Here is a 22,335-nt window from a genome sequence, read left to right as displayed (position 1 = left end):
AAGAAGTGATAACAATTGTGTTTTCAGCCAAATGTACACGTTGCCTAATTGTATATTAAGATGCATTAATAATAAAAAAAAAGATAGAAAATGAGGTCTCCAGTAGTTATATTTTCTTAAGAGTTATTGCTTTTTTCATATTAAAAATATACAATAAAAGTGTTCTAGGAAACCGAAAATGTGTGGAGATATTCTAATGTTTATGGATAGCGCAGAGAATTTAATGACAATACAACTAAAAGCAACATATATGCAGGGTATACAACTGTTTTACAAATGAAGTCAAGTTCAGGGTGAGCTCTTCAATATCCAGGCTCTATCCTTATATGACACACCTCCAGATTCCACTCTCAGTCCCATCTCTCTGAGCCAAATAATGCTTACAAGGGAATATGGGTCGGTATGTGTAGGGGCATAACTGAGGGATAACAGTAAAACAGACACAACGCTAAGTCATTTGTACTAGCCGATAAGTCTAAGCACAGTTTCTTGGCCTTGGGAGGACATTTAGTGACTTATGTAACGTAAGGGTAGCAGGACACCAGTAGTTTACATAAACAATTAGAACTATTCCATTCAAAGCAGCAGGGGAGCTAAAGTACAGGGCACATTTCAGAGTACATTATCTGCAAATAACAATTTGACAAAGCACAGTGGATGGCATAACAGTAACATTCATCCTTGAATGGAAGCAACAGCTACAGAAGCAGAGATTTTGAGTATTAAGAGTATATGATTAGAGAGGGAGGGATCAGAGAGGGATCCAAAGCAATCCTTTCCCGAGCATGAATTAAAATACGCTAATTCCTCAGACAAGCATTAAAGAACCAAGGATGAAGTGAAACCATGCAAACATAAAAGAAGAAGCTATCAATCCTACAAGGGGCACAAGTAACACAGACAGGTAGCAGGATCGCAGAAGTTGGATACAGCCCGGTAGGGCAGTGGGTCAAGGCAGTCGTCGTCTTCAGTTTTCTCTGCAGGGATGTCTTTTTTCTTCCTAGGTCGTCGCAGACCTAGTTTCTAGGTCTGGGGGAGCCACCTAAATACTTCTAAAATTAGAGACATTTTAGGGGAGCAGAAGGTAGGGCCATTGGGCACTTTACCTGGGCGACTACACCCTGTATTATGCCACCCTCGTGTGGGAGAGGGCATAGAGCTAGCCCAGATTGGAGGGGTCCCCCATCTTCAAGATGGCATGTACTGAAAGATGTGCTTCATCTTGCCTCCCCCACCTTAGGGGTGGAGTTGGCAGAGGTGGGCACATCTGCTATTCTCCTGAGTTTTCCCGGCGATTTTCCCATCCAAAGTCGGGGTATAAACCAGGGGCTGCCATCAGCTGCTAGCAGCAGAGGATGGGGGTTGCATTACAAAGGCAGCAGGCCTTTGAAGCTTCATCCTTCAAGCACTGGCCCATCCTGGGGAGGAGATGTGACACCTCTGCCCGGATGTGCATGGTTTCTGGTCCCAGAGAGCAGGGGCCCAGAAACATGTCTGGTGGTGGCTGACTGCTTACAGCCAGTCAGAGACCACACCAGGCTTGGTAGGTTTTCAGGGGGCACCTCTGAAGTGCCCTCTGGGTCATGGAACAATAAATCACACACTATCATCTGTGTCGATTTATTGAGGTGTAGTTTGGTACCAAACACTCATGTGTTCAGTGAAGCCACCATGATGCTGTGGAACTTGAGTTGACGAGTTTCCACCCATGTACTCTCTATGGCTTCACTGGCACTTACAATATGAAGGAATGGACCCCAATATTGTAGGGGCATATATGCTCATGCAGGTATGTCCTGACCTGTTGTATAGTGTACCTTTCATTGGGGCTATGAGGCCTTCTAGAGGGGTGACTTACCTATGCCTTCAGGCAGTGCTGGCTGGCATGGCACCCAGGCAGGGTGCCATGTCGACTTTGTCATTTTCTCCCTCACAAGGGCATGCAAGCTGCAAGGGCAGTGGCATGGTCCCAGTGAGAGGGTTCAAGGTGACCCTCCTCAGCTCCCAGGACCCAGGTACCCAGAGTACCATTTACTAGGGACTTTCCCTCCAGTTCAGAGATCTGGGCGTAAATCCATTGTTTGCTGTAGCACAGTGTCTTTACTGAGCTTCACTGTCTTGCGCCTGATACTTTTGTGTCACCTGCCAGGTTATTTTATAAGAACCAAATTATGTACTCATTGTTTTATGGACTATTTTTTAACAATAATCAGTTTAGCATTAACTTATAAATGATAAATGTATTTTTTATTTCTGTTTAGTTTAGTGTTGCACTTAGCTTCTGGGCTACAAATCTCCTTCTCTGCATTCTTGATATTAGTTTTATTTCTGGTCTTTGGGCAAAGCTAGGATGGTCTCTTTAAAGGTGTTTCCTGCATCAATATGTGATTCTAGTAGGATGCAGGGTTTGGCATTACCAATTACTAGTTCCTGGTGTCATGGACTGACTGTCCTCCAAATCTCTTGGGCTAGAATGTACACTGACCTTTTGCAAAGATTCAGCATAAGCAGTCTCGATTTCCAATGTCAAATCAGGGTTAAAAGAGAGTAAAAGCTTAATTCAGAGGTATCCTGCTCACATGACAGGATACCCTCCACACAAACTCTTCTGACACATGCCACCTAAAGCCTTGAATAAAGAGACAGATACACAAGCAAGCCATCACTTATACTTACAATACAGCTGTACTCCTCGTCATCCATCTCCTTCACCTTCAAGCAGTAGGACTACAAAACAAAGCCAATCCAAATATTACCAACAGTTGATCTTCTACTGTGCTCATCTCAAACCAACACCATCTTCACTGTAAGCAGCCGATGTCCCACCCTCAGAAACATATGTATGACTCCCTGGACTAATGAGCACCGAAGTGCACTTATCCTACTCACACACACACACACAATGGTAACAGATCAGTGTGCTGTTTTGCAGAGTACGTTTTGAGCTGGTTTAATTACAAGGATATTAAAAACGTCCTTTCCGTCCCTGGTTGAGTCCTCATTTTGGAGTACTGCTGCATAAGTTTTAATCATGTCTTTCTGGACCAACAGCCAATGAACATGACTGGGGCATTGTCCGTAGGATCAATGTATAGAAATTCATGTTTATCTAGTCAGGAAGGCAGGGTTAGGGCACAACTGTGCGAGTCACCCCCTCCAAAACCACCAATTGACAGATTGCTGTTTAGCAGCTAATGGATCCAAGATAATACAAAAAAAATGTTACTTACCTTAAAAAAAGATCTTCATTGCCTATCAGTGACAAGCTGATTTTAACTCATGGTGAAAAATGAGTGTTGAGCTAGGAATCTGAAAAAAAATTCCAGGTCATTCCGTATATCTCTCTTAGCGCTTTTCCAGTTCATACCCTTTACAAATTTCTCTGCCTTGGCTTTGCTTGATGCTTGCGGACCCAATCCACTGACCACGACAAGTGCACCATTCTCTCCCCAGTACGTTGGCCCTTTTAGTATTCAAGTTATTCACAGTTAATATTTAGCGATCTTTTCTATAGCACCCCATTACCATCGAGGTGGTTTCTAAGCACAGTAATTAAGGGGTGTTGCCAATGCTCCATTTCAAAGTACAGCATTAATCGAGCTCGGAAGGATGGAAAGTGAAGATCTGCAGGCCACATTAGATTTCAGCAACAAGTCTTAATTTACTGAATAATTATGGCAATTTGCCTCTTCCCTTTTCTAATCTGTCTCTGTGTGACACAAGTAGACGGTGGTCTTCCTGCTTGTGAGTCAGTTCAGTTACGTAGTCCCTCCATGTCCCAAGATTATGAGCCCATGCACTAATCCATCACTCCGTGCTAAGTGCATCTAGTTTCCTTTGTTTTTGCTTTCACCACAACCTCCAGTATTTCTGCCCTTGCCCTTACAGTGCCTCATGTTAACCCATGCCACATTTTATCTCCTTTCGAAGGTTTCTCCATTTTGTCCATACCTCTGTACTCTTTCTCTGCAGCAGATGGCTGCTCCTTCACAACACTGTTCTTTCCTCAGGATAGAAGGGAAAAGTTCCTTGCATGGTGATGGAAATGTTCCCTTGCCTGGAGGGCCTAACTGCAATGATGTCTGAATCCCTGGTGCTGAATTTTGTTGTCATGGGCGAACATGAATCATGCTTGTGTGCCATGCCATAGGCCGGTCTCACAGATTGCGTATATAATGTAGTGATCAATGAAAGTGAACAGGCCTTTTTACATGTGTCACTGTAGTGAGGCCTACATACCCACCCATGTAAAGTTCCACTGATGTGTGGTTAACTCACCCTTGGCCTACATCAGATTAGTATGCAGAGTGTATGTGTGTCTGTGAATGGTGCAACACATGGAAGATTCTGGGTTCCATTTTGGGAGAACCATAGTTAACTGGAGGAGTATGAGGAGGTAGAAGAATCCCCTAGACAGGTTTGTGAATTGCTGCATTCCTGTGAACGGGTGGTCACACCACCGGAAGAGAGAGACAGGCTCTACGTTATACTTCAAAAGGGTGCTCTTCGATTCAGCGAGGTCACTAAAAAGGGATCTGGGCACATCTCAGGAAAGAGATTGGGCTGATGATAGTTCCATAAAGAGTATGACTGAGGCCCTGGGTTAATTTTTTGATATGCATAGTACTCTGGCTAACATCCAGGTATGAACTTTTAGTCATTTCCATGGCCTGTGTGTGGGTTATCAGATTTGGAGTTGCTCCTACTGCGACTAACTCATTTCCAGAGGAAGGGCACAGGAGAGTGCACTTCAGAAGGAAGCAGACCCCAACATAAACTTCAAAGACTCTGACCCTAAATCACATTAGGTGTCTATTGTCAACTGTGAAGCAGCTAGTCTGACTGGGCGAGGAGGAGAAGCTCTGCAAGACTTGTGTCTTTGACCAGGACTGGAAGCGAAGGCCTGCCAGACTCCCACTTGGGAGCGGGGACATGAACCATGGAATCCACGACCACCTGCCACTGGAGCACAAATGCCTTCTTGCTTGCCAAGACCAGTGAGAAAGAGGAGAGTACTGGAGGAAGTGAGGTCCAGTAGGAGACCCTGGCGATTGGATATCTGAAGCGAGTTATAAGGAGACTGCTTCTGCAACAACTGGGTTGTAGCTCATGTGTGGAGTGTAGTCAATGACCCCAGTATGCCAGACAGGGCCAACATGAATATTGCTGCCATGTCAATCAAGCAGTAGCCAGTCAGCGGAGTGAGGACAGTGACTTCCTATGCCAGTAAAAAGGCAAGGAGAGTGGTCTGGTAGAGATCGTCATTAAGAGGATAGCTCACCGTGGTAACTTGTGTTGGCCTGAAACTTCACTTAGGATCTGCACCAAAAGCGTCAAACTAAATCACCTTCCTCCGTCTTTAACGCACAAGTTACTACTTGTGTAACTATATATCTGCAAGAGACATTAGTTAGCAATAGATTCCTTGCCTTCGAAAATACCCAGGCGTCAGACTGGATCCGGAAAGTTTTGCTTAGAAGTATCCCGCGTACCCTTCATAATGCCTCAGTGGAACTTAAATCTTGTCTTGACTTTTCTGATGTGACCTCCATTTGAGCCTCTTCATAACTGTCCCTTACGTCTGCTCTCTCTAAAGACGGCTTTCCTGGTTGCTATCACCTCTGACAGAAGAGTGAGTGAGCTCCAGGCCCTTTCTTCCAAACCTCCCTTCCTTTCTGTTCATCCGGACAAGGTGGTTTTAAGGACCAGTCCTTCTTTTCTGCCGAAAGTTGTCATGCCCTTCCACATTGGGCAGACCATCACTTTGCCCATCCTTCAAGGGAAGAGGAGAGGCCCCACCGTCTGGACCCGAAACGTGCATTCACATTCTATCTGCAACGTACACAGCAGTTCCGGGTGGATGTGCACAAACGGACCATCTCCCGGTGGGTCGCTCTGTGCATCAAAGCATGTTACTCTTTGGCCAAGAAGGAGCCTCCTGTGGGGCTGAGTGACCAGGGCAACTGCAGGACATTTGTCAGGCAGCAACGTGGGCCTTGCTGAACACGTTTACCAAGCACTACTGCCTTGACAGTCGGGTCCGGAGAGACGGCTTCTTTGGGCGTTCTGGGCTCCGTGACTTTCTGGTGTAATCTTGTTCGCAGATTCACCACCGGGGTGGATATTGCTGGGGTATCTATTCTAAGGTAAGGAATCTATCACTAACGTGTTTCTTTCAGATGCACAAGTTACTACTTGTGTAACGATATATCTGTAAGAGACATTAGTTAGTGATAGATTCCGTAAAGCCCCACCCATCCTCCCCATTCTGCGAACTGATTACTAGGGTTAAGGTCATCCCCTTTTAGGGCCCTATTTTTATACACCAATGGTCAGTATCTTGCATGCCCACCCATCCTCCCCATTCAGCGAACTGATTACTAGGGTTAAGGTCATCCCCTTTTAGGGCCCTATTTTTTTACACCAATGGTCAGTATCTTGCATGGCCCTGCGTTTCGTTGCTGAAAATCGTGTACAGAACTGAAGGCAGCGCGCATGGGTGGCGCCTAAGTACCCTCCGTGACGTAGTCTCGGCGCTGACGACGCCAGTGACAGACGCGGAGCCGCAGGACGCCACCTACTGACGCGCAGGGGTACTGCTAAGCAAAACCTTGCGGATCCAGTCTGACGTCCTGATATTCTAAGGTAAGGAATCTATCACTAACTTGTCCCTTCCAGATTATGGAAACCTACCAGAATCGGAGAACCGCTGAGGACACCCGGCTTCTGTTCCCGCAGGACTGTGTGTGAGGAACTCGAGGATACCCAACCGTTGCCCCTTCAAGCCTGCCTGTGCAATACTCTAAGGAGACACCTGTAGCAGCCTCTGCGCCCACGAGGGAGGCTCTCATAGAGATTGCGGTAATGCAGGGCCTGATAGTGCAGGTAAGGCTGACTGACAGGCTTGAAAGCCCCAAGGAAAACCTGCCTGTCATGTAGCGCTGGAACACTCTCGACTTTAATTGGAGTCAGAGTCAGACGACTAGTGCGGCTTAACCTAAATATTGCCTATAGTGAATGGGCAATAACCGCTACTGCTAGGGAGAGGGGAATGAGATTCAGGAAATCACCTATTGAAACACTAGAGCCCTGATCTCAGGACTGTGCATTGTTTGTGCAGCCATATTTTACTTTGTGATGGTATACAAAGAGTCCTTTTCCATAAAAGCAAGTATTTGACTGGACAATCTTTTATTGCTGCTATTAAAAATATGTTGAGTTGGGATCCTTTGTTCAATCTCGGTTCCTACCCCGCCCGTTACCGCACCCCCAAGAAGTCTTGAATTGATTGACATGCTCTCCCACTAAAGTGCTGAGGCTGGGCTCCGGGACATCAGGAGCAAAAAGGCCACAACCATCACGGTTGGGCCCAATAACTCCCACTTGCCCCATGGCCCTATGAGTGGGGTTCTAACACCACAGTACAACTGCGTCATCATCCTCAGGTTCCTCATAATGAACAGTAACGTAGTGTTCTTTTCTATAAATCTTCATGTCACACCCATGCAGTTTCTATGCACTCTAAATAATATGTTACTTTTGCTTGATTAAAATGTAATCAGTTTACTGATCTTGTACGGTTTAAGAACAATCTGCCTTGCAGGACTCAAGGTTGCGACTCGGAAAAATCTGATGTCAGCAGCCGGCTTTAAATTACTACGCAAACTTGCTAGTTTGCGGAGATGCCTTCTACCACAAGGAAAGGCTCTGGTCTTCTCATTTGTCTCCAAATTAAGGTGACTGCTCTCCTTCTATCCTAAGATCATCTAACCTTGCACTTCGCCTATGCCCTGTACTCCGTGATCTGCGTGCCTTAATTTCTTTTCCCAGGTTTATTTCCCTCCTGTCTTTCTGCACCCTGCATTAACACTGCACTTACTCTGTGTCAACCAATCAACAAAATCCCTTATCATATCATCCCTAACTCTGTACCTTTGACCTATGCCAGATCACTACTCCCTTACTACACAATTCTTTCCCCAGTACTGCTACACCTTTATCCTCCTCCAGTTCTTCATGATTACTATGCTTTCCTGCAGCATCTAATTCCACACTGCATTCATGCCACTTTTAAGCAGTGTCAGAGGTATTTTGGGTTGCTGATGTTCTGTTTCAGAGAGGACCTTGCTTGGCAGTTCAAGCTGAACTGTTCCTATTGTAGAAGGCTCAAAACTGATTAGCATACAGCGGAGTCAATTCTGAGGTGGCATGGAGGGCAAAAGAACGATTAATTGCAATGCTACCCCTAGTGACTTGTAGTGGTCGGACTTACGGCAAACATTCCTCCCATCCCCTTTTGTGTGTTAATTGTATTGGATTTCATCATCAAATATCAATAAAATCTTTGTTGGAGACCCTGAAGGGAGTGAAAGTACTGGTAATATAGTGGGCAGTCAGATAGTTAATTGCTGCAATTCAAATGTATCCTCTCATCATATTTTGTTTGTTCGGTACAATAAGCCTAGGATAATGAGCACTTTGCTACATAGACACAACAAAGGTAAACAACGATACCTGTACTAAGAAAACAATACTCACAAGATACTCAAACTTGACATCCAGGTACTTGCGAATTGTCAGCTTGGTGTCAGGAATGGCTTTGTTGAGGTATGTGTTCAGGTCGTTAAGCATCTTTGAAAGGGAAGCAAATGGGACACAAAAATCAAGACTTATCAGGTGCACCACTGGGTGTTACAGATTATCACAGCTCAGGTCATCTTAACACTAAACTGCCTTATGTCCTACTCTGGTATTAAGCCTTAACACACAGCTGTAACATTCTTCATAACTCATGACTTGCAGCAAACACAGGTATTGCAGTACCAGAACCCACACAGAGCAATTAAGACACATCTCGATAATGCATCGCAGCACCGACTTCGCTGTCAGTACTGCATCAGGTACAATGTTACTCTAGCACCTGCACACAATCCTGTCAATGTACTTCCTTTCTCAGCTGCAGAACTCAGAACACCTATACCTATACCTACATACCTGTCTGAAATCAATATGTCAGCTAACTATCACACCATCATCAAGGCTGAATATTGACTCATCATAGTACAGAGGCAAGCAGTTCTGCCAATGAGGCAAATCATGATATGAAGCATTGGCTTGTTTTACAGTCCTTGTTTGCATACTCCTAGAGCACCCTCTTCTATTCTAATATTGGAACCAAAAAAGCAGCTCAGCCACCTACCATTTTGCCGACATGTGGCATTCTAAGCAACTGCAGCACTGAAAAAACAACACTAACGCGCACCTCAATCATGACTTACTCCACCACCTGGTACTTTACTACTGTGAAATAAGCCCAACTCTGAATATACCACAATCCAACGAAACGACCGCTTACAAAAGCCCAGAATTTGGGGGGAATGATGGAATCAACTAAGATTTGTGTTTGTTTCAAGGAGGCTTCATCCACCCTCTATACATTCTCAACCTGCCCAGTTCCCTGATGGTACCGGCTTGATGGTCTTTAGCATTCGGATCCCAAACTTCTCAATATTGCGGTGTGCATCTGCAAACTTGACAAAGGCTTCACTGGCAGCAGGCTGGGGTTCCCGTACCCCAATCACTGAGAAGACATCTCCAAAGGCTGTTAAGGTGGAGAAGGAAGAATAAAAAAGATTGAAGTGGTCCTCAAAAGAAAGCAGCGCGGGAAAGCAATTTTATGGGAGGCGGGGGCCGAGTGACAACTGCAGGCATAATTTCAAAGTTACTGAGCAACAAGGATGTTCACAAATCATCTGAAAAAGGGTAATCCAACTGTCTAACAGGCTCCCTAAGGTATTGCCATACAGAATATATCACAGTATGTGAAAACAGCACCATCACAAGGTTGGTGTCAGAATATGTTAAGAGTAGTGCGGTTAAGCAGCACATTTGTGTCACCCGGTGGTACAATGGAATAGCAGAAACTCTGTACATGTTACACCACAATGGAGAACCTCAATCTTACATAATGTTGCCTTCAGTCGAAAGCATTTATCCAACGAAAACATGCACAGACAGCCACCCACCAAGGAGATTGTACACAGAGACATGGTGATCTTTATTCTCAAGTAACATATGTACATTTACAGTGTAAATGGAAGGACAACATTGTTAGTTATAAAAAAACATGTGTTAATATTAATTTTTTTCAAATAACATTAGCATTTGTATTTTGTTTTTACATATTTGATAGTAATAGAGCATGTTTGAAAACTATGCATCTTACTTATGCATGCCTAGCAACGTAGTGGAATGTGGACACCAATTGGCTATCTTTAATACTACTAGAGGCATGTATGCATGTCATGGTTACCTGCGAGAATACCTGTCCCATCAAGTAATTCTAATCTAGCTCACCCCTTTTTCGAAACACATACACACAATAGTTTCATTGTAGAAGCATGTGCATTGGCACTGCTTGCTGATAATATTCACTACCCAATAATCGTTTGACTTGAGATGAACCTGGCTACTCAATTACAGCCCACTTCTCGATGCTCCTAAATAACTACCCCACGCTCCACAGGCCTCTTTTAACAGAATAATGCAATTCCTTAGTAACTAGCTCCCACTATTTAATTTCACTCAATATGCCACTTGCATTTATGTATTCTGAGTGTGGGGCTAGCGTTCAGTTATTTGCTGAAGTATCTTTAAAACGGTTCATATCTCAACGAAGGCCTATGGAACGGACTGCCTGGTACTCATCAACATTCCATCCCCCAGATTCTTTGAAGCATGAAGATGGCCCATACCTCGATGTGTTTGTGATAGTTCAAAGAAAGACCGAAGAAGGCGCCTGGTATGCTCCATCAATCCTGGGAAGGAAGAGAAGAGATTAGAGATACAGAGTTTACTAGGAGGAGAGGAAGAGAAAAGACATAACAATGGTGAGCGGAACCAAGAGTTAGTAACTATTGGACCTGCATGGTTATCCCCAAACTTTTTGCCTTCTTCCTCTTAATTTTCTGACCCTCTTTTTGTTGACTTTAGGACTCTGAACACTTTAACATTGCTAATCAGTGCTACACTTTGTGCATACTTCCCAGATAGCCACAACACAGGAAACACAAGGAGATGATGGACGGAGCACTGAAACCTCACCCCCAGTCACAGATTTGGATTGAATCCATGATTCCATCATCGTTCTTTAGCTCACTTCACCACCTGAGTTCAGACCCAGCAAGAAGCAAATCAGTCCTGACCCTGTTCCTCATGGGAACACTCCAGCCCGAACTGGCAAGCCAGGTCTTCCCTGGACCGGGAACAAGCATCCTGGAACCAGTTCAAGGTAACTCTCCTCATCAGCCAGGTTAGCTTGAATCCAGCAGCAAAGTGAGCAAGGGACCCACGTCTGGGCATACCTGCCAACTTAAGGCAAACAACGCAAACTTTTTGGACACTCACCCCCCCAGTCACAGATTTGGGTTGAAACCATCATCGTTGTTTAGCTCAATTCACCACCCCAGTTCTCCATGCCACTGCAGTCAAGCTATCCTGGCTGATGAGGGGTGAAACCCCGAAACCGGTCCTAGGATGCTTTTTTCCAGTCCAGGAAGGACCTGGGCTAGCAATTCGGGCTAGACTGTTCCCATTGAGTGCAGGGTCAAGACTGACTTGGATATGGCTGGGTTCAAACTGGAATGGCATAGAGAGCAAATAAACGATTGATTTAGGCCCGTAGCTCTGTACTGGGGTGAATGTATGAAATTGTTCTGCATTCCATCCATCAATTGTTCTTTTTGCATTTGTCAACCTGAGTGGGACTGGTATGCCCAGACGAGGGTCCCGTGCTCCAATTGCCACTGGAGTCAAGCTATCCTGGCTGATAAGGGATGAAACCCTGAAACCGGTCCTAGGATGCTTGTTTCCAACCCAGGAAGTACCTGGCCTGGCAGTTCGGGCTGGACTGTTCCCATTGAGCGCAGGGTCAAGACTGAGTTGCAAATGGCTGGGTTCAAACTGGAATGGCATGGAGAGTTAGAAAACTATGGATTTAGGTTCAGATCTGTATACTCGGGTGAATGTATGGCATTGTTCTGCATTTTGCCCATCAGTTGTTCTTTTTGCACAGGAAAGGCAGGGTGTGACAAGAGAAGGATCTGCATACTGATAGTCTTCCTAGGCTGGGAGAGAACGAGATGAGGTGCACTTACATTTGTATAGGCTGTGTCCTGCCCTTACACAAAGGGCTCGGTTACCCCTACTGATAACTGGAGTGAGGGCTGGGGATAAAAGAGGGTGTTGTGCACTTATAAGGATACTTTTTAAGTCACTTACCGCCGCATCAAAGACATTTTTAGTATACGTACAGGGGCTCTCATCCCATGTTTTTAGACACTGCATGGGACTTGTAATCGGATGCTGCTGGCTCCATATGATGCACATTGCTAGGGACTGTTGTGCTGCCAGGAGGGACCGTTATTTGCTTTTTGCTTGCTTTGCGGTGTTGGCCTGCTGCCTGCTGATTGCTGTGGAGCAGGAGGGTCTTCAACTTTGCAGTGCCTCATGTGCTGGCCCACTGCCTGCTTCCCAACTTTGTGCCCTCAGTGCTCACCAGGAAGTGTTGGTTTGCCCCCTCCCTGTTTTCGTGGAGCACCTAAGGCAGAGGTCTTCAAACTTTTGTAGGATGTTGGGCCCCCCCCACCACCTGACAAATGTCTGGAATCTGGTACACTACATAATCTTTGATGGGGCACGACATGAGCATACTTGTGTACAGGGGCGCAACTAGACCCGAAGTTCGGGGGGCTAACATTCCCATCCAGGGCTGGCCCTAGCACTGGACGCACATAGTGCAACGGTCTGTGTTGGCCCCCATTTCCTCCTTCTCCCTGAATTTCCTCACTACCACTCATCAACAATGCACCCCATCTCTCTATAGCACCTTTCTGGCAAACATTTCATTTTTTTATAGCGCTACTCATAGTTTACCCACACTCAGTTCTTTGATCTGCATGGTACACATTCTTTATAGCAGGCACATTAACCCTCTGCACATTTGGGTGGTAGGAGTGCCCATGTGAGTGCACGGTGAGTTATGCGACAGTGTGAGAGAAGGGTAAGAGGAGTGACTGCAGGGTGAGGGAGGTGACCATATGAATTTAGGTGCGGATGTCAGTGCAGAGTGGGACAAATGAATGTATGGTTAGTGATGGTCTTATTTGAGTGAGTATGAACATTGAGCAGAAAGGGAGACATGTGAGTGAAGTGCAGGGGGAGTAGTGTGCTTCTGTGACTGCAGGGTGTGGTACAGGGTGAACAGCACAAGTGTATTGTGAGTGCAGAGTGATCACTGTGAGTTCAGGGTGAGCGGGTGATCAATGTGAGTGCCTGGTGATCAGTGTGAGTGCATTGTGATCGATGTGAGTGCAGGGTGAGCGGGTGATCAGTGTGAGTGCCAGGAGATCAGTGTGAGTGCATTGTGATCGCTGGGAGTGCAGGGTGAGAGGGTGAATGGTGTGAGTGCATGGTGATCAGTGTGAGTGCATGGTGATCAGTGTGAGTGCATTGTGATCGCTGTGAGTGCAGGGTGAATGGTGTGAGTGCAGGGTGAATGGTGTGAGTGCAGGGTGAATGGTGTGAGTGCAGGGTGAATGGTGTGAGTGCATGGTGATCGCTGTGATTGCAGGGTGAGAGGGTGAATGGTGTGAGTGCAGGGTGATCAGTGTGAGTGCATTGTGATCGCTGTGATTGCAGGGTGAGAGGGTGAATGGTGTGAGTGCAGGGTGATCAGTGTGAGTGCAGGGTGATCAGTGTAAGTGCAGGGTGATCAGTGTAAGTGCAGGGTGATCAGTGTAAGTGCAGGGTGATCAGTGTAAGTGCAGGGTGATCAGTGTGAGTGCAGGGTGATCAGTGTGAGTGCAGGGTGATCAATGGGAGTGAGTGCAGGGTGATCGTTGTGAGTGCAGGATGATGGTTGTGAGTGCAGGGTGATCGTTGTGAGTGCAGGGTGAATGGTGTGAGTGCAGGGTGAATGGTGTGAGTGCAGGGTGAATGGTGTGAGTGAGTCCATGTTGATCAGTGTGAGTGCAGGGTGATCGCTGTGAGTGCAGGGTGAGAGGGTGAATGGTGTGAGTACATGGTGATCAGTGTGAGTGCATGTAGATCACTGCGTGCAGGGTGAGCATGAAAGTGAAGGGCGAGAATGAGAGCGAGTTGTCTGAATGCAGGGTGCATTCCCAGACACTTGAACTAACTCAGCAGGTTATTGACTGCAGCGTAGGGTTTCAGATAAGTTTAACTATTGCTATTATGGCATTAACCAGGGATCAGGGTGGACGAAATAAATGTGCTGATCTTCCAACAAACTTCCAGTTTTATGGTTAAGGTTGCCAGCTCATTATTTTGATGGCCCAGTTGGTACAAAAATAACAGTCACCTGAAGCTGTATTGTCAGCACTTGTCTGTGCATACTTTGAGCAGCAAATATAAATAGTAGCACTTTTAATTGTGTTCTATAGCTGCCTGAATGGTCCATGACTGATATTAAAATGGAACAAAGACAGAAACATCACATTACAAATGTTTGTTTATAAGCATATTTGGTGTCCAGACAAGCAGGCTGTTTAAAAAACACATGGCTAATTTTTCTGGTGGTAACTTGAAGCCCTTTGGGTGTTGCAGCGCCTGCCTGTGTAAACGTAAAAGAAACTTTGTCTCCTTTCTACTAAGAGCTTCCTCCCAGGACGGGGTTAAACTGGTAAAGCTGAAATGCTTCAGCTGCTTTGAGAGGCAGGATGTCTGCTTTGCTAAAACTGAAAGCAAGGAAAGATCGTCCTGCCAGCTGCAGTGGGAGGCAAGGAGTCTCCTATGCTTTGATATCAAACGCAAAGGAACCGGACTGTCTGTTGTTTTCTTTTTTTAGCAGAGGAGACCCTGCCTCCCACTGCAGCTGAAGCATCCAAGTTCTACCAATTAACACCCTCCTGGGAAGGTTAACTGTTAGCTCTTAACGTAACAAAAGCACACAGCCTGCCTTATCTATTTCCCCTCCCTCCACCCTAAAAAATAGAGGGGACATTACCCCGTTGTAGTGGCGATAGCGATTCATTCAACAAACATAAAAGGGAGCCATGCTCTTACCCTAGGGTGGGGAACCAACGAAGTATGTATCCTCAATCAGCAATGAGTACTTGTACTGAGGAGTACAAGTACTCATTGCTGATTGAGGATACATACCTCGTTGGTTCCCCACCCTAGGGTAAGCGCATGGCTCCCTTTATGTTTGTTGAATGAATCGCTAACGCCACTACAACTGGGTAATGTCCCCTCTATTTTTTAGGGTCATCGACACCCCTTGGTTGGCCATCTCCATCTTGTCCTGATGAAGAATCGCATGCCCCAGGTTTAAATGACCGGTTGGCCCTAAGTAGAGTCGAAACGTTGACGCTATTACCCCTCCCTTGGACCAGTATCTCGACATTACATAGTGCACACTGAGGACATGAATGTCTCTTTAGAATATTTTGCATGTAATGGTTATTAAAAATAATTTTTGTTTGGCCAGGTACTCAATACGGAAAAAACAGAATACAGTTATTGACCGATAAGTAATGTGAAATTATTATGATTATTACTGTGAATTCCTTTCTTTTCTTCATTCACCCAACACTCTGATCACTCTTTTTTGCACGCTCTGTTTGGGCAACCTTTCCGTTGGTTTTTACTTTTGAAATAACACAATATTGTGCGAAATGAATTTAAAAACATGAGACAATGAATTAAATACATTGTATCTCTGGCTTTGTTGTAGTGGCTTGTTGTGTTTTCTCCTTAAAACTATTAATTATATTGGAGCAGATTCAGTTGAAGTGCTCTTGAATGTTAATTTAATGAGCTAAGATTGATTGGGTCAATTATTTCGATCAATAGGCCTAGGACCACTGTTTATTTATCTCGTAATATACCCAGGTCCATACCTTGTGGGCTACCCCATTTTCTTTAATGGCAGAGTTAAAGGACAGCAGGCGTTCCAGGACACCATCCTCCACTTTTGTTGTTCTACCTGCAAGTTTCCCACTCCTGATTCCATGGTCACTAGTGGCTAGTGCTCGGAACCCCTGCGATTTTCCAGGTGTTCATCCAGATGGGGATTGTTGAGTTAGATGGCAATGCCCACGACTGACTCTAAAGTCCCTAAAGGAGCGCACCGCCTTTTTGAGGATAATGGGCATGGGCGTCCTGAAGATCTCTGTGCAATTGGGTGTTATCTCTGTGGTGGGGCACATACTTAGCCTTAAACTTATTAGTAGAGGACCCAGGTGGTGCCGACTTCACTGTACTAAGCCCCTCGCAGTTAGAGGGTGCACACTTACCATGAAGCCCGCACTATTACTGTAATGCAAGTAGTTGCAGCGCCGATGGTCCTGCAGCCTAATTACAGTATTTACCTGTTAGTATGAGGGCAGGTGTTTCCTCATCTGTACCAGCCTAAGGTGATGTATAGATTTGTCATAAGAGGCTACATTTCATGCCCCGATGATTTTCAAGGTATATAGTACTAATCCGGGATTTTATAGTATGTACAGCAATTATGACATGTGTTTTCCTTCTAAATAATCTGCTGCATTTCATGCCCTGAAGTAAAATGTATGTTGTTTTTTTTCTTGCACTGACAGTATAACGAGTACTATCATAGGATAGCATAATATGGTCAGCATTTATGATTCATGTTGTTTTGGTCTATGGTTTATGTATGATATATTTTTTATATAACATTGTGTGGTGTTGCTTTTGTGGTGGATTTATTGTGTCACAGGTGTGAGTGTGCTGCGCAAAAACTTTACACATTGCCTCTGTGATAAGCCTGACTGCTCTGGCCAAGCTACCAAGGGTGTGGGGAGGGGTTATCTTAGGTGTATAGCGCCCTTACCCTGACTAGAGTGGTGGGTTCTGCCTGGCTTAGGTGCATACCCTAGTCAACCAGAAACTCAATTTCTAACAGTAACCAATAGAAGAAAGTAACAGCATAACTGTAAACAAAGACTACCCAGAACCAATGTAAAGAAAGAGGCTTAAAGATTGTAAAACTCTCTATGATCTCCACCCAATGCCAGGAGAACACCTCCCCCTTATCAAGTCTCCGTCTGAAGAGATCAGGAAAAACACAATAGGTGAGGGAAGGCTTCCAGCGCACAAGAGCAGGCACCTGGTCTGCGTACTGTACCTCCCGAGTTAAGCCTAACTCCAGAACCACTGCTGGTATTGGCAAGTTTGGTTTGGGAGATGTTCACAAAATACAGGCCCAACTCCTACCCAACACCCGTCGCTAAATGTAAAGATATGCTAAAAGAGACCCAAACGCAGAAGGATAGGGAAATACATTGGTATTAAAGTGATATATAAATGGCATCTGTTGTCGTAGTATTGCAGTGGGTGGTAGATACTCTAAAGGTACCTTTGTAAAGCTCCGCAGTCCGTTCCAGTTCTTCCAACCGCTTCACCAGCCCATCTGAAGAAACAAAGACCCAAAAATAAAGTCTCAAAAAACTGTGGCTCAAAGGAGAAGAATGGCATGGGTTCCAACATGGTTTTGATTCAACAATTGATCTGAGACAGGGAGAAACAGAAACACAGGCACTGGAATGTTGAAAGAGAAGATCTACACCAGGCAGTGTTGGTCCTCTGCCCCTCACTGTAATTAACGGAGGCCCCAACATTCTAAAGTTATTAAACTGTAAAAGATGTTCGTAAAAGTAACACTCCTTCGACAATCAACCGTAGAAAAGCAATATTCATTAACAGCTTTCTGAAAAGGCCCAAAACATTTTTTTACCATGGATTTTTACAATGAAGATTTCTAAGTTAGGTCACAATTTCTTTGCAAAACAAGGTCCATTTGCAATAAAACAGCTTTCATTACTGACATTTACAATTCACTGTTATCATAGATAGTAAGTAAAAGGATAGGCTTTCCGTGTCAGCCACAGAACATTGTACATCTCATCGTGCTCAAGATTAAAATGATGTGCATTTGGTCTCCTCCAAAACAAAACTTTCATAGAATTAGATTCCTTCCTTCCAGGTTCTCTCTGAAATATCATGTAGTCAGATTAACAGCACCCTTCAGAGACGATATTGTGGTTATACACTGATCATTAACCCATTGAATAATTATTTACCTCAGTGCCATTCTTCACACCTCTACCTCTCTGCTAAGCTCATCGGATCTTAGACTTTAGGAATGATATTCAAAACTCTTTCAGCTCCTCTCAAATCGCTCACAACTTCTCATGCGACAATCCTCTGCCTCATTTGATACCGAGTCCCCCAAGCCTGATCAGGTACCCGACTTTTACTGTGAATTTCCACACCCCACTACCCAACCATAAGCAGTCTACTCAAAGTTGAACATTAAGAGTGACTCTACCCCTGAATACAATGACCACCTCTGTTACGATCCTACACAAATAATACACTTTAATGCTGTTAAATACACTTAATTAATAGTTCTCTTCATTCAGCCTTTCATGCCCCCACCGACTACCTCTGCTTTTCGATACATGTAGCTTTTTGAGTGAAGCCCTGTATATCTCCACACATCCACTATGTAAACACTAGGATATGCACTGCATAAACAAATGAAGAAAATCTCACAACCATTACACATTTTGCGCCTTGATGCCCCTTGGGGCTAAGTTTTGCGCGGTATAAAAACGCTATTCATTCATTCATCATGAGGAGTACAAACAGATGCTAAATACCCTTCCCTGTAGCTGTTACGATGCCAAAGTCAAGTTATAACAATTCTACTTCAAAATCATTCGGTTAAGTCACCTCCTTCCCTCGATCAGTCTTGACTATAATAACTTCATCTAGCCTCTTGGTAAATGACTTTGTTGTTATTTTCATAAGAGAAGTAAAAGCATCAGCGCCACTCTTATCACTTTCCTAACAGACCATCTTCCTTCTCATACTCTAGAAGTTCCCCACTAGTTGCTCCTCACGCCTCACTTTGTTTTTTTGCCACAGCCCAAAATGAGATGGTTCTCAGCCTTAAAAATGTGAACCCTTTCTGAACCAAGTTATTAAATCACATCCTTTCTATGTTCACATTATTACATCCAAGGCTCTTCTAGCACTGCCACTTCTCTTTAGAACCTCTTCCACGTAATCATGTGTATTCTACTTAATCAATGCTCTGGCACTGCCATTTAAAAACACAAACGCAGGCCTTTCCTCTAACACAAGTATCCCTCTCTTTCTCAACTGCTTTTTATCTAAAACCATAGGACAGTTGGTGTTCAACCCGTTTATTGAATATCTCTCTAAGCACAGCTTACAGACATCATTCAATCACTCAATCGCCAGAAACCCTGGAGAGCTATACAATTCAAGGGTGTGTGCATGATGCTTTGGGTCTAATAATGCCATTGCAGCCAGATTCTTTATGCTCAATGTTTTTTTTAAATGTGTCTCGTCTCCCACTCCACCCACCAAATCACTCTCAAATACTCTAGCCATGCACTAAGTGGATTATTGTAATAACCTGCTTACAAAATCCCCCAAAGAAGTAACTACCACTAAATTTGAAATATTAGAGTTTGATCCACAAGTACTCTCACAATAATTTGGGGTCTATTTCTACATTTCTTACAGATTCCCTTTTAAATACTCCAAATTAATCTCTGTTCTCTGTAAATCATTATTTCATCTGTTCTCTAAGAATTTCTGCTCCACCTCAATTCTAGTTGTGTTCAACTTTTAGATCCTCTGATCTGGAGCAATGTACAAGTGGAGCTCAGGTCCACTCTCTACACCCTCTACCCCATACACCTAAAGGCACCAAGGAGATTCAAATGTCCTCTCCTCACACTTAAATCTCAACGGTGCTGACACAGCCCACTCACATATTACAAGATCCTCATAAAACATTCTAAATTGGTGTATTTTTCCCATATGCCATACAGTTACCTGCACCTCCATCTACGCTAAGCAATTACTATTGTTTGCCTATATTCACAGTCCAACTCCATCTAGCTCAATGTACTAAGACATCTTGTTAGATAAAGCATTTTGGTTAAAATGGGTCAAAACCAAATGTAAACATATGAAAAAAGAAACAGAAAGTGGCATGTGTCTAAACTTTACCATTGCAGAGGATGGCCCGGCTCAGCCCTAGTGCATCCGCTGTTCCAGAGCTCACATTCTCCACCAATCTGTGTTTCACCTTCTTCAGCACTAAAAACAATAACAGACAGAAGTTATAAACCTAGAGTTGTGTAGTAGGCGTCAAGGCGTGGGTAGTGCTGAATGAGCCCCAACTTGCAATAAAGAAATCCAATACTGAAGAGATCATAGTGTCCAGGAACAAACCAATCAAACACATTCTGAGCAACAAAACATCCAGGACCTTTATGCGAGGTCTGACTCAAAGCAAAGCTAGGTCTAGAGATGATAGCATGCTTTATCTTCCTTTAAGGCAATAGTTCCCAAACTGTGCACCCTGGCTCCCTGGGGAGCCGTCAAACCTAGCCAGGGGAGCCACGCACCAAGTACTTTAATCTTGATGGGGCTGTTGGCTTCAGTTAAACTAATTGGACTTAAAGGCAAGATGTCAATGATTTGTAAGTGACATGCCTAAAGCTGTAAAAGTAGTGCTTAAATGATTGCATGTCGGGGGAGATGACCTCCATATTTCACTAGATCCCAACATTCCAACACTCCCAAAGTTAGCGGACGATGCACAATTAATTTTGTTACTCGTTGATAGTTTCGTTTTTTTCCAAATGCACTATCCCCAATGTAAGTTATGAGGAAAGTACAGTTGTCCTTTCTATTAAACACACTAAAAATTATTAAGTATTGACATTAGACACACGCAGGTATCCGGCTCACGGAAACAGCTTTGTAGGGGGCATTTTGTTCTGTTTTAAACTTTAGTAAATTGCTGTGTTTTTAATATTCTGCATTTTGCCTTGCTGCACATCATTCCTACCTTACCTTGAAGGGTTCTTGTTCCCACCACGAACCCCAGTCCACTGCGGTCTTTACCATTTGTGTGGAGGGTGTAGGCGGCTCCATTGCTCCTCTGCCGGCTGGCGAGGGGCGGAGACAGGGGGGTTAGCGCTCTAGTGAGCCTAACCTACTTAGGCAGCCTGTCCTGCCGCCGCTTTGTAGACACACGCAAGTATCCTGCTCATGGAAACAGCTTTGTAGGGGCATTTTGTTCTGGTTTAAAGTTTAGTAAATTGCTGTGTTTTTAATATTCTGCATTTTGCCTTGCTGCACATCATTCCTACCTTACCTTGAAGGGTTCTTGTTCCCGCCACCCACCCAGGTCCGCCACGGTCTTTATCGTTTGTGTGGAGGGTGTAGGCGGCTCCATTGCTCCTCTGACGGCTGGCGAGGGGCGGAGACAGGGGGATTAGTGCTCTAGTGAGCCTAACCTACTTAAGCAACATGTCCTGCCCTCCACGAAGGGGGCATGCCGCCGGCGCACCAAAGCCAAGCCCATCTGCGCCCGTCCACGCCAGGACGGGGCTAGAGGCCAGAATCCCTGTCCAATTCCCCCCAGATGACCATTGCTACAACAGGGAGCAGCTCTTTAGGATTAGAGGTGAGATGAGGAATATGTGTACCCATATTATTTCATTGGAAGAGGGAAATATTAATTTCCCTCTCTGCAATTTTAACTTTAAGCTTTTTTATACTACCCCCCTCCCCCGAAGATGGTAAAGGTAACTCCATATCAATGTTACATCTCAGTTGTCGATCCCTTCCTAAACATTCAAGTGAAATTCATCTGCTTATAGAAGAGAGGAGCCCTGCCGCTCTCTTCCTGATGGAAACCTGGACCAATAAAGATTCCGATGCGGACATGGTTCAGGCTACTCCCCCCCCCCTGACTAAGCCATCTTCAGACAATATTGTGATAGTGGTGGGGGGATTGCCATTATATATATAAATATTTATAGTTGTAGATCGACTATGTGCCCTCTATCTGATTGCGAGAGTCCCTCCTTTGGCATTAGCTTTTCACCCACTTGTACTTTCTCAGGAATTCTTTTATACCGTCTACCAGGAGCATTTGGCAACTTTTGCAACGATCTCCCAAACATAGCCACAAATGGGGCAAGCCTCGTACCCAATTTCTCGATCCTGGGTGATTTTAACATCCATTTTGATGACCCTGACTCCTCCCCTTCGCAGGACCTCATGGCAGGCTTGGAAACCTTTGAATTTAAGCAAATTGTGACAGGCCCGCCCCACAAATTAGGCCATCTGCTCGACCCTTTTTTTTACTAATCTCACAAATATTACTTTGGTTGAGACCATCGTAGTACCCTGGTCTGACCATTTTTTATTATCATTCATTTGGACCCCCGGAGATCT

General features: G+C 44.6%; 1 protein-coding gene across 2 annotated transcripts in view; it reads right to left on the bottom strand.

Annotated features, from left to right (window-relative positions):
* PICK1 (protein interacting with PRKCA 1) overlaps positions 1 to 22,335 on the bottom strand; it is a 123,488-nt gene that overhangs the window by 23,488 nt on the left and 77,665 nt on the right. For both annotated transcript variants that reach the window (XM_086934811.1, XM_086934812.1), the window contains 6 exons: positions 20,092 to 20,181; positions 17,399 to 17,452; positions 10,755 to 10,817; positions 9,468 to 9,601; positions 8,539 to 8,631; positions 2,677 to 2,727 (listed from right to left, as the gene is read on the bottom strand). In XM_086934811.1, the coding sequence (XP_086790937.1) occupies positions 2,677 to 2,727; positions 8,539 to 8,631; positions 9,468 to 9,601; positions 10,755 to 10,817; positions 17,399 to 17,452; positions 20,092 to 20,181 (485 nt within the window). The remainder of the gene's footprint in view (positions 1 to 2,676; positions 2,728 to 8,538; positions 8,632 to 9,467; positions 9,602 to 10,754; positions 10,818 to 17,398; positions 17,453 to 20,091; positions 20,182 to 22,335) is intronic.

The sequence above is a fragment of the Lissotriton vulgaris genome, chromosome 8 (genome assembly GCF_964263255.1).
Source record: "Lissotriton vulgaris chromosome 8, aLisVul1.2, whole genome shotgun sequence".
NCBI classification, from domain to species: Eukaryota; Metazoa; Chordata; class Amphibia; order Caudata; family Salamandridae; genus Lissotriton; species Lissotriton vulgaris.
The sequence above is the reverse complement of the archived record's forward strand: the minus strand, read 5'-3'. Positions and strand labels throughout refer to the sequence as shown.